Below are 13,547 nucleotides of genomic sequence, written 5' to 3'. Positions count from 1 at the left end.
ACGACTTTTCGTTAAAGTTGGATGTGTAAATGAAAAAAAAAACATTTTTTCACTAAAATGCTGGTTTTCCCCCAAATTTTACATTTTTACAAGGGGTAATAGGAGAAAATGCCCACCCAAAATTTGTAACCCCATCTCTTCTGAGTATGGTGATACCCCATGTGTGTACGTCAAGTGCACTGCGGGCGCATACAATGCTCAGAAGAAAAGGAGTCACATTTGGCTTTTGGAAAGCACATTTTGCAGAAATGGTTTTTGGGGGGCATGTCGCATTTAGGAAGCCCCTATGGTGCCAGAACAGTAAAAAAAAAACACATGGCATACTATTTTGGAAACTACACCCCTCAAGGAACGTAACAAGGGGTATGGTTAGCCTTAACACCCCACAGGTGTTTCACGACTTTATGTCAAATTTGGATGTGTTAATAAATTATTTTTTTTTCACTAAAATGCTAGTTTTCCCCCAAATTTAAAACTTTTACAAGGAGTAATAGGAGAAAATGCCAACCAAAATTTGTAACCCCATCTCTTCTGAGTATGGTAATACCCCATATGTGGACGTCAAGTGCACTGCGGGCACACTACAATGCTCAGAAGAGAAGGAGTCACATATGGCTTTTGGAAAGCACATTTTGCTGAAATGGTTTTTCTAGGGCATGTCGCATTTAGGAAGCCCCTATGGTGCCAGAACAGTTAAAAAAAACCACATGGCATACTATTTTGGAAACGACACCCCTCAAGGAACGTAACAAGGGGTACAGTGAGCCTTAACACCCCACAGGTGTTTGACGACTTTTCGTTAAAGTTGGATGTGTAAATGAAGAAAAATTTTTTTTTCACTAAAATGCTGGTTTTCCCCCAAATTTTACATTTTTACAAGGGGTAATAGGAGAAAATGTCCCCCAAAATTTGTAACCCCATCTCTTCTGAGTATGGTGGTACACCATGTGTGTACGTCAAGTGCTATGCGGGCGCACTACAATGCTCAGAAGAGAAGGAGTCACATTTGGCTTTTGGAAAGCACATTTTGCAGAAATGGTTTTTGGGGGGCATGTCGCATTTAGGAAGCCCCTATGGTGCCAGAACAGTAAAAAAACAACACATGGCATACTATTTTGGAAATTACACCCCTCGAGGAACGTAACAAGGGGTCCAGTGAGCCTTACCACCCGACAGGTGTTTGACTACTTTGGATGTGTAAATTTTTTTTTTTTTTTTACATTTTTCCCCCAAAATTTTAGATTTTTAGAAGGGGTAATAGGAGAAAATGCCCCCCAAAATGTGTAACCCCATCTCTTCTGAGTATGGTAATACCCCATGTGTGGACGTCAAGTGCACTGCAGGCGCATTACAATGCTCAGAAGAGAAGGAGTCACATTTGCAAATTTTGCTGAAATGGGGGGGCATGTCGCATTTAGTGCCAGAACAGCGAAAAAAAATCTAAATTTGTAAATACATTTCTTTGGAATAAGGACATACCTCATATCTGGACCGGTCACAGAAGAACAGGAGTGCAGTCAGGGGCCTTGAGCTTTGAAATCGCTGCCTGTGGAGCCAGAGCAGTGGGACCCCCCCTCAAGGGGCATTACATGGGGTAATTATAAACGTTACATGGGGTAAGTTACTAAAATGGGGTACAGTGGGACATAAAATTATAAAACAGGTTATGTTCCCAGAATGATGACCCAGAGCATAGCCAAATCTAAAGAATATGCCCACCCCAAACCCTATGCTTTGAATCATCATTCTGGGAATGTGATGTGTGTGGCTGTCCCTAACCTGTTGCCTTAAATGCTCAGGTGGAGAGAGAGCGCTGCGCATTTGAGCCAACATAAAAAGTCCCCGATGATAGTGACTCAGTGACCCATGACCCGTTTTTTTGAAAAAATACCCCCAGAGGTCTTATCAGTTTATTTATTTATTTTTTGCAGAAAATTTTTTTGGGGCAATTTAGTGGTTTTATGGGGTTAAAATTTGGAATGTACTCTGGACTTGGTACATTGGGGTCAAATTATGGAAAATTTAAATGAAAAGGGAAAATTTAGTACCACATGGAAGTGTGATACTCCCTGAAGCAGTTTTTAATGCAGAGGCCCGGAAGTGAAGTGTCACATTGATAGGTGGTGTCCTTCTGAATCCCCCTTCTGTGACACACTCTGCATTTTTTCTGGGTTCGTCCCTTCTTTCCAGTGTGGGGGATCTCACCTGGAAAGTGTTGGCCTGGGACGATCCTGGCACCTATTACTTCAGTTCCTTCTGAACTACGGCCTGCTCTTTCCCGGTCAGCAAAGATCAGGGCCTTTAGTACTTCTTGTTGGAACTGGAGGAATGTCCCTGTGCTGCCAGCGTTCTGGTACAGTACAAAAGAGTTGTACATGGCAACCTGTACCAAGTAGACCGCAACTTTCTTGTATCATACACGTGTTTTCCACATGGCATTATATGGCTTCAGGATTTGATCAGAAAGATCAACTCCCCCCATATACCGATTGTAGTCCAGAATACAATCGGGCTTGAGGACCGTTGTTGTGGTACCTCGCACAGGGACAGGTGAGCTGCCGTTGCCATGAATAGTGGTCAGCATAAGGACATCCCTCTTATCCTTATACCTGACCAGCATCAGGTTTTCATGGGCAAGGGCACGGGACTCACCCTTGGGCATAGGTGTCTGCAGAAAAGAGGGAGGCCTCTCTGATTCTTCCGCACAGTCCCACAAGCGGACGTGGATCTGGCGGCAAGGGATGTGAAGAGAGGGATGTTGGTATAAAAGTTGTCCACGTACACGTGGAAACCCTTATCCAGCAATGGGTACATAAGGTCCCAAACGATTTTCCCGCTAACACCCAGAGTGGGGGAACAATCTGGGGGTTCAATACGGGAATCTCGTCCCTCATACACCCTAAACTTGTAAGTGTACCAGGATGTACTCTCACAAAGTTTATAAAGCTTCACGCCATACTGTGCCCGCTTTGAGGGAATATAGTGGCGGAATATGAGTCTCCCCTTAAAACTGATGAGAGACTCATCTACAGAGAGGTCCCTGAGCGGTACGTAGGCCTCCAAAAATTTGGCCCCAAAGTGTTCGATGACCGGCCTCACTTTGTAAAGCCGGTCATAGGCGGGATCACCTCGGGGTGGACATGCCTCATTATCTGCATAATGAAGGCATTTCCGAATGGCCTCGAACCGCTTCCGTGCCATGGCCATACTGTACAGCGGGGTCTGGTATAGGACGTCCCCGCTCCAGTACTGCCTGACACTTGGCTTTTTGACCAGGCCCATGTGCAGCACGAGGCCCCAAAATGTCCTAATTTCGGCTGCACTGACGGCGTACCATTCATTGGATCTGGCCTAAAAAGAATTAGGGTGGTGGGCGATGAACTGCCTGGCGTACAGATTCGTCTGCTCCACCATTAGATTGACCAGGCTGTCACTGAAAAAATAACTTAAAAAGTCAAATTCAGTGAACCCAGCCGTGTCAATCCGGATTCCGGAGTCGCCAACAAACTCTGGAACCCGTGGATGATAACCTTCTGGGGGTCTCCAGACAGGTTCACCGGAAGGGGGCTCCGGTAAAATCGCCTGGGGGGTCGGACTCCTAGTACGAGCGGCATTGTCGCTCCTACTAGTGCCAGCCACTGGGCCACTTTCATGGGGGGTGCGTGGCCTCGCCTGGCAGCGTCTCCGCCACCATGCAGGGGGCTCATCATCAGTACTAGATGATGAGGAGGACGATGAAGAACACAGGAATGTTGGATCTTCAGCGTCCTCACTGACAGATTCGGAGTCGGAGGCAAGAAAAGCGTATGCCTCCGCTGCCGAAAATGCCTGGCGAGCCATCGCCTTTTTCTACGGTGGCGGGGGGGGGGCGTGGGGGGGTGTGGGGGCGGGGATGTATGTAGTGAGTGCTTGGTGTAACTATTAGATATAACGGTGTGTGATTAGAAATCACACACCGTTATATGAGGGAGGAAAAAAAATTGCGGACAAAAAAAAAATGGGGGGGCAAATGCAGTGCCCTGAACCCCTAATAGGGCCCGGGTCATACTGAAAAATTTGTGGTGGACCCTTGGGGACCTATTAGGGGGTCAGGGGGGGGTTATTTTTTTTACCTTTTTTTTTTTACGCTCACTCATACCTTGCCCTGGAGTGTATTCTTTCCCTTGTCTGTCCCTGCAGATCTTCTTCCCTGAGGGGGCTCTGATCGCACAGAGGGGGGGTCCCTGGCACCTTCGAGCAGCTTTGCCCGCTGACTGAACTCAGTTAACGGGCAGAGCTGCAAGAAGATGCAGTTAACCCCTCCCCTGCCGGCTGCTATTGGCTGGACGATCCAGCCAATAGCAGCGCTCCTGGGGGGGGGGGGGTGACGAAATCGCCACCTCCCCATAGATACAGTGGGTGATAGTACACCCCCGATAGTACAGTGGGTATTGTACACCCCCGATCACCTTGTATCTCCGGGTCATCAGGTCCCACGTGACCCGTATGACCCGAATCCCGGCAGATTTAGTGTGAATTCACTAACGATTAGTGTTGCTCGCGAATATTCGCAATTCGAATATTTTTCGCGAATATTGCATATTCGCGAATTCGCGAATTTCGCGAATATAGCGCTATATATTCGTAATTACGAATATTCGTTTTTTTTTTTTTTTTTTTTTTTTTCTTTTTTTTTTTTCTTCACAGTACACATCACAGTGATCATCCCTCTCTGCTTCCAGCTCGTGTGGTGTAAAGAAGGCTCTAATACTACTGTGTGAGACTGGCGTGCGAAAATTCGCATATGAGAAAATTTCGCATATGCGAATTTGCGCATATGCGAATTTGCGCGTATGCTAATTTTGTATTTGCTAATATTCACATATGCTAATTTTCGCATACGCGAATATTCGCATATGCGAAAATAAAACGAGAATATAACGAATATGCGAATATTCGCGAATATATGACGAATATTCGCGATTATATTCGCGAATATTCGCGAATTCGAATATGGCCTATGCCGCTCAACACTACTAACGATCTGCCGCGATCGCCGACACGGGGAGGGGTCTGATGACCCCCCCTCGGCATTTGCACGGGATGTTGGCTGAACGATATCAGCAGGCATCCCGGTCCGGTCCCCGCCCGGCGCGCGGCAGGGACCGAAATTCCCACGGGCGTATGGATACGCCCTGGGTCCTTAAAGGGTAGCTCCCACCATCCCTTTTTTTTTTTTTCTGTCCCTACCTTTTGCCCATCTATCCCTAACCACCTCCCTGCCTTTACATTTTTTTTTTACTATATTAAAAATGCTTTTTTTTCTGCCTGGTAGTGTGCTCACTACCAGGCAGACTTCCCCGGCAGGCATGACGTCACTGACGCCTGCTGGGGGGGCCTGACTTCCGCCCTTAGTTCAACTATACAGGGTGCCTCCAGCTGTTTCACCACTACAACTCCCAGCCTGCCCTGACATCTATTGGCTGTCAGGGCATGCTGGGAGTTGTAGTGGGGAAACAACTGTAGTGAGTGGTGAAAACAGTCTCAGCCGCAGCTGCCACAGATCCCGCTCCCCCAGGCCCCGCCGCGCAACACCCCCCACCCTTCTCCCTCCGCCCGCCCGAAAAAGACATTCCGCTCCCCCAAACTCCATCACCCCCAGACTCCACCGTGCAACACCCCCCTCCCTCCGACCGCCCGAAAAGAAGACATTCCACTCCCCTTATAAGACCTCAGATCAGACTTGCCCATCCGGAGGATCAGCGCAGCAATGAGTGCGCGCGCTGCCTCCGGACAGGGTAACGGGGGCGGGCGGGGCCATGCGCGAGGCTAGTGGAGCAGCCTGACAGTGGGCAGTGCAGCCCCAGCTATCAGCGTGCTCGCTCTCGCCTGTTTGATTGACAGGCGGGAGCGAGCACCGCAGTGACTGGATATTGACTCATTGCCAGGCTGAAATGAGTTGAAATCCAGTAGTGACGTTACTGCTGAATGCATTCGGCCACTAGGAGGGCGACCCCTAGTGGCCGAATTTAAAAGTGATTTTAAACTTGTTTAAAATCACTTTTTTTAATTAAAGTATATTAGAGATATGTTGTAGTACTTAAGTACTACAACATATCAATTTTTTTACTTCATGACAGTGCCCATTTAAGTACCAGAAAGCCAGGGCGTATCCATACGCCCTAGGTCCTTAAGGGGTTAAAGGCTACGGACACCTTTAAGAATCATTTTTCCTGTTTTGTACTTACTATGGTACAAAACCTTATTCTCTATAGGTCTCTATTAAAACACATTTAGCTTGTGTTTTTCAGCTTCTGTTATCAGCAAGGTCTGTCAAAGAAGCTATTCTGTTACTGGCTCCTTATCAGCCTTTCTTTTCTCCCCTGAATGAACTTTTAAGCTGATTTATAATGGATCATAGGTGAGCTTTGATGTGTTCATAAATCACAATAGAAGTTCCTTCATTAGAGGAAAGAAGGGCTAATAAGAAGCCTGTCAAAGAATAGATTCTCTGACAGACCTTACTGATAACCATAGCAAAAGGACATAAGCTAAGCATTTTTTAATCTAGACCTATAGAGAAAGTGTTTTTCTACCACAGTAAATACAAAGCAGGCATACAAAATGCCTTTCAAAGATGTCCATAGCCTTTAAAGGGCTACTCCGGTGGAAACCTTTCTTTTTTTTTTTTTTTAAACCATCTGATGCCAGAAAACAGATTTGTAAATTACTTTCTGAATACTACAGAGGAAATTCTTTTCTTTTTGGAACACCGTGCTCTCTGCTAACATCACAAGCACAGTGCTCTCTGCTGACATCACAAGCACAGTGCTCTCTGCTGACATCACAAGCACAGTGCTCTCTGCTGACATCTCTGTCCATTTTAGGAACTGTCCAGAGCAGCATATGTTTGCTATGGGGATTTTCTCCTACTCTGGACAGTCCTTAAAATGGACAGAGATGTCAGCAGAGAGCACTGTGCTTGTGATTCAGCAGAGAGCTCTGTGTTCCAAAAAAAAAAAAAAGAATTTCCTCTGTAGTATTCAGCAGCTAATAAGTACTGGGAAGGATTAAGATTTTTTAATAGAAGTAATATACAAATCTATTTAACTTTCTGGCAGCAGTTGATTTTAAAAAAATAAAAAAAATAAAAAGTTTTCCACCGGAGTAACCCTTTAAGCCATCACACTTTGTATAAATATCTCTGTAAGTGGAAGCAGATCCTTGCCTAGCCTGAGATATAATAAAAATAGAATTTATCTTTACAATATGTAGTTCCTAACTGTGAAATATTGTTCATGTTATAAACATCTGTGAAATAGTTAAAATAAACTATATCAAACCTAATCTTTCTCAATATAGAGGAAATGAAAAGTTGTATCTTTATATTTGTCCCGTCATTAATCATCACGTGACAGCTCTTTTCAGGGGTATTTTTATAGTGCTGTTAATAGACACCTAACTCCAATGGATACCTGTCAGATGACACAAAGAGCTCACACAAGAGAAGGTCATGCTGAACTGGCATTAGTCTTTGATTTATAAGCCAATGATTTCAATAAAGGTCAGCACATGTGAGTGTGAGTGACATGAGTGTCCCCATGGCTCTTTGCCATTTCTTCTGTCATTTTTCATCGTCCATGGCGTCAATCCGCAAAGTCCTGATTTTTGATCTAGGACAGAATCCATTCTAAGGTATCAGCTGTTTATTATTGTAAAGTATAACCTCTATCACCACCACTTAAAAGGATTATCCTATTAGAGACAACCCTTTTCATATTGATGTTGTGGCAACAGTGATCTGACCGCCGCAGGTCTGGCTCCTGGGAAACCTAACAGCTGATTTTGCCAGAATATATGTCATAAAGTATGTGGTTTCATCATATGGACCACACTGAAGGGACAGAGACTGCAGTGCCAAGGTCTCTTCACTATAGTGCCCATCATACCTATCTCCATACAAATGTGGCTGGGACTTTAGCTCTTCCTATTCTTGGGAATGGGGCTAAATGTGGTTGAGCTGCAGCACCAGGCACAGCCACAGTGATTGTTACTATGTCAAGTACTGCAGGAATAGGCAATCGATTTCTAGAAAGCACCATTGTCCATCATCATGCCGTCCAGTGAGGGCCTGTGTCCCCCACTAGTAATACATTAGTAAGATAAACCATTAATGTAATATACCAGAAAACCCCTTCAAAGGAAATGTGGCATTATAAACATGACCTATCGTTTAAAAAAAATGTTATGTGATTTTTTACAAAATTGTTGGTGATATTTTTTTTCTAGTTTTTCATTTTACTATCTATATTTTAATATAATCCTGAAATCTTGCAGCTTCCATTTTGGCCACCAGAACTTTCTGTTCTGTGCAGATCACTTCCCAGCAGTGCCCCTTATATTCACAGACAGGAGTACAGTGAAAGGTAACACCAGTGTATTGATAATAGATGTACACACAATAGCTGTTGCTCACAGATGAGCCTCCCCCTCCCTGTAGAATGACCTTGGAATAGGTGACAGAGCACGCCAAATCTCCTTTCCCATTCACCAACTCAGACAATGTCCCCATAATAATGTACAACAACAAAAAAAAACTGCAGTTTACGCTGTTCTTTGGAAGTCAACATATATAAAGTCATGGCTTAGAGGACTCTGGTACCGAACAACTTATCTCCTATCCACAGGATAGGGAATAAGTGTCTGATCACGGGGGGTTGGGGGGGCATGAGACCCCCGCAATCCCTTGCCCAGTGGGTCTACCCTTGCATGGTTCAGAAATCAGTATTTGGTGGAATAACAAGAGATTTTTAATCACAGCTTTCATGCATTCCCTCCACCAGTCACATTGCTGTTGGGTGACTTTATGCCACACCTGGAACAAAAATTCAATTAGCTCAGCTTTGCTTGTTGGCTTGCCATGAAAGGGTCTTGATTTGGTGGTCCTCTATTCACACCTTGAATGATCTGGCTGTATGGCATGGACTATTTTCCTGCTGAAAAAAATAATCTTAGAGTTGTAAAAAACATTGTCAGTCATAGCAGAACTAAAGAGGGTGTTCTTCCATGATAACCTTGTATTTTGCTTGATTAATGCATCATTTGCAAAGACAAATCTGCCTGATTCCAGCCTTGCTAGATGATCACCAATTCTCCACCAAATTTTACAATAAGTATGAGACACTGTGCCTTGTAGGCCTCTCCAGATCTCCATCTAACCAATAAATGACCACATGTTGGGCAAAGCTCAGAGAAGATGATTACTTACTCCATTTCTCTAAAGTTCATTCCTCATGGTCTTTTTCAAACTTCAGCCTGACGCTTCTTTGCTACTCACTGATAGAAGTTTTTTTTTGTAGCTTTGCCCGACTTAAGTCCTGCCCCTAGGAGCATGTTCTGAACCATCCCAATAGTGCGCCTTACCTCAGCTGCTGTTTGCTATTCTTTTTGAATGTCACTTGATGTCATCCTCCTTGTTGATTGACATTCCAATGAACAGTTTTTTCGGTCAGGGGTCAGTCATTATCTCCCTCTGCCAGTATGTAGCTTTGTTGTCCCTAATGTCTGTTGCTTCTTATGAATCACCCGCTTTGAAATTTTCAAGTTAGAAACCACCTAACGCCCACTGAATCCCATAATTAAGCCTTTTTACCTCACTTAAAGCTTTTCTTTTCAACCCTTTCATTATGCCGAATATTTTTTTTGTTGTTGGTCCAGCTGGTCCTATTGCAAGAGCACAGTGTTTTTTTAAATAAGTTTTCTTGTTAAATTAGATTTGGTTCTGGAAATCACCTAATCAATACATAAGATGATATCTACTTGTGTTGACGTTTATCAGACACTGGACTGGAATAGCTGTCATACATGTAGAGAATCTAATTTAAAGGAAATCTGTCATCAATATTACCCACACTAACCTGTTATAAAGGCTTATAGTGCGGGAGACACTGATCAACACTGTACTTACCTTATCCTGATCCATTGCCGCGTTTTGCTGATATTCCGCTTTCTTGTGGTATGCTAATGAGCTGCTTGGGGCATGAGCGGAGCTATGCTCCCTTGCACGGTCATAGTGATGTCACTGCTGCCGGCTCGGCGCTCCACTCCTCTCAACAATATTCACATTACCCCCTCCCTGCTCGCTTTCTCTCTCACACACTGGCACCAGGCACATTGATGTCACTGCTGCCAGGTTGGTGCTCCACCCGCCTCATCAATATTCATATTCCCCCTTCCGTGCTCACTCTCTCTCTTACACACCAGCGAAAAGAGAGCAAGCTTATATAGAAAGGGGACACAAAATATTTAATAATTTTATTTTATAATTGTAAAACACTTTTTTTATTTTTTTTATATACGGTATTTATATTCACCAAAAAAAAAAAAAAAAAAATCTATTTACTCAAGTCCTATGTATTACAGAAAAAAAATCACAGAAACATTTGAATTACAAAGAGAGAATAAACTGTATAGTTTTATAACTGCATGCTCTAAGAAAAGTAAAAATGTTTGTTCATGAAGGGTGTATGTGTGAAACAGGCAGTGCTAAGCCACAGCATACAATTCTCCTCCCTCCCCTCCTTGCCTTGACTAATTGACGCACCCTACCTTACTGCACAAATTGTTCAGGAATTGTTTCAGGAGCAAGAGTTAAAGGTATTTACTCACAAAATTCCCAGATCTCATCTTTTGAAGCGTTCCCGTCAGATCCAACAAAAAAACTTTTTTTTAAATATATCACTCAGTACCTAATCCTGACCATGTACATCTAATTTGTATGTGTCTAGCACCTTTATTTTTTTATTACACTTTTAATTTAGCTCACTAGTCTGAATTCCTCTCAAAGGGAGGGGGCGTGGCCTCACGGTGCAGGTCTCCGCCCCCTCCCTCAGTATGCTGTCTGCTCACATCTCCCTTAGCATTAGCAAAACTACAACTCCCAGCTTGTCCTCACTGACAGTAGCGGGACACAAGATGACAGTGGGAGGATTTTTCCTCCAGCTATGAGCCCTGCACTCACAGCTGTCAATCAAGGAAGTGTGTCCATGACATAGGTGATGACGCATGGACACAGCAGGACTAGTATGTGTCCAAGCAGGCAGGAGGGGCAGTTGTTTGACTGACTTTTTCAGTATGAAATACAGGAAATTTACTAATGAAAGTAATTGCAAAACCTATTGGTTTTGCATAGTTTACAACATATCAAAAGTTTTTGTATCTGACAGTGCCCATTTAAGCATCATTTGATGTGCTATAAAAACAAATCTAATCTACGGAGGCTGCAAATCATAATTTATATTACTTAAATGATCTACTAACAGGGGTGTGGACATTTAAAAAAAAAAAAAAAACTACTTGCCCAAGGGACTAAAACAGGAGCAGAATCTACTTGTTCCTCATGACAATCCACTTGTCCAGGCCAATTTTCGTTTTTGCCCTCTTGTTTTTCCCTCCTCGCCCTATAATAACCATAACTCTTTTATTTTTCCATCTACAGACCCATATGAAGGCTTGTTTTTTTGCAGGACCGATTGTACTTTGTAATGACACCTTTTATTTTTCCACAATATATACTCCGAAAAAAAAATGGTGAGGTGAAATTAAAACATAATAAAAGAGAATTTAGCAAATTTGGTTTTCTTTTTTATGCTATTTACCTTGTGGTCAAACTAACATGTTATTTTGATACTTTAGGTTGACCCGATTACAGCAATTCCAAATTTGTATAGTTTCTGTCGAATTTTAATAATTCTAGTCATTTTTGTTTTTCTTTAATTGCCATTTTCTGACCCCCGTAACGTTAAAAAAATTTTTTTTTGTATACCAGACTGTATGATGGCTAATTTTTTGCTCCATAATCTGTTGTTAGTATCAATACCATTTTGGTATTGATCTGACTTTTTAATCTCTTTTTACTTTTTTTCCTGGGATGTTATAAAAAATTGCAATTCTGGGGTTTGGTATTGTTTTTACAGTCAAGTAATTTACCGTACGGGATATATAATGTTATTTTTTTTTTAATAGATCGGACAACTACACATGCAGCGATACCAAATATATTTATTTTATTATGTTTACATGTTTTTTATATAGAAAAAAGGGGGTGATTTGAACTTTTAATATGGAAGGGGTTAATGTGTGTCTTTTGAACTTTTATTAAACTTTTTTTGATACTGAGGGGACTTTTAGGAGGAATCATTAGATTCCTCATACCGATCAATGCAGTTCTATTGAACTCCATTGATCTGTGTGCTCTGCGCTCCATTGATTGTCTTGGTCCTGCCAGGCTGTATCAATGACAGAGCCATGGTCTCTAAGGAAGGAGAGTGGAATGCACCCCCCCCCCCCCTGTGATCACGCTGTGTGTGGGCATTCCACCCCACTAGCCCACCAGGGAGCATTTACATGTCCCTTTAGACACCGATGTCAGCTTTGACAGTAGCGATCTAATGGGTTAATAGCTGGCTATTAGCGGTGGCCCCAGCTACAGGAATCAGGGCCGCTGGGTATCGAGCGGGCTCGAGTCTGGAGCTCGCTCCATACACCCTGAGCACCGGCATACATGTCAGAGGCTTTCAGGTCCGGCCCTGCTTGCCCAAAGCAGGGCTAGAGGCCTGAAAATTCACCTGCCCGGCACCCGGAACTGTATGTCCCCGGCGTCTGGCAATAATATTTCCACATCCCTGTACTAATCTAGTGTTGCCAGGTACCACAGGCATGTTTAGATGTCTTGTGCTTTCCATACTTCAATGAGTCAAGGGTGTTTTGACAGCAAGAGCCGGTCCTAGCAAATGGTTTACTGTTGTGGCTGATCTGTATATTTCTTTTTACTTTTTAATTTTTAATCTTTTCTTTTTTTTTATAGGGTTAAGGGGATATGTTCCCTGCAGCATACTACAGCCATACCAGGAAACTCATAGTCTGACACATTCACAAAGTCCAACACATAACCTAGGGGCAATAAAGACTGTAGGAGTAAGGAGACATACTGTTGCATCCCCAGTGTGCCCATATCCAACTTTCACACAACCCCAGGTAAGTTGAATATACAGAGAGCCAGCCTAATATACAATATTTCCTGCAATAAAGTTTGTTTGTGTATGTTGCTTTTTGGGCACCTTGCCACTCTAAATAAAATATAAGCAGATCAGGGGGAAACCTTAAAGGAGTAGTAGTTGAAGAAGATGATTGATAGTATTAGATTACACATATACACATGTCACGTTTAGCTATAGACCAGTTCTTCTCAAACAGTGAGAAGCCCACTAGTTTTTGGTGAGGCACAGCTGGGGAAGCAGTTTTCACAAAAGTGACTATAAACAGCACAGAAACATTTTGACTTATTTTAATTTTGTAAAGAGTATATGAGCCAGTTGAAAGACAACCTAAGCAATATTTGTAATATTTTTTGGGACTTCCACCACAAATGATGAGGCCCCGGTGGAGGGATAACTTGTAGCTTCTGGGCAACGATGCAAAATCTGCAAGAGGGCCCTATATGACAGTTATAATACTGGTCTCTTATGGGGCAGATGTGCTCTCAGGCCCGCTTAGGCACCAGAATCCTG

The 13,547-nt window shown here is 43.2% G+C and overlaps 1 protein-coding gene across 2 annotated transcripts in view; it reads left to right on the top strand.

Annotated features, from left to right (window-relative positions):
* The window catches only part of ARHGEF37 (Rho guanine nucleotide exchange factor 37), an 87,967-nt gene that overhangs the window by 73,038 nt on the left and 1,382 nt on the right, over positions 1-13,547 (top strand). For both annotated transcript variants that reach the window (XM_056574748.1, XM_056574747.1), the window contains one exon: positions 12,845-13,014. In XM_056574748.1, the coding sequence (XP_056430723.1) occupies positions 12,845-13,014 (170 nt within the window). The remainder of the gene's footprint in view (positions 1-12,844; positions 13,015-13,547) is intronic.

Source organism: Hyla sarda, chromosome 4 (genome assembly GCF_029499605.1).
Source record: "Hyla sarda isolate aHylSar1 chromosome 4, aHylSar1.hap1, whole genome shotgun sequence".
Lineage (NCBI taxonomy): Eukaryota > Metazoa > Chordata > Amphibia > Anura > Hylidae > Hyla > Hyla sarda.
This window is presented reverse-complemented; position numbering and strand designations above follow the sequence as displayed.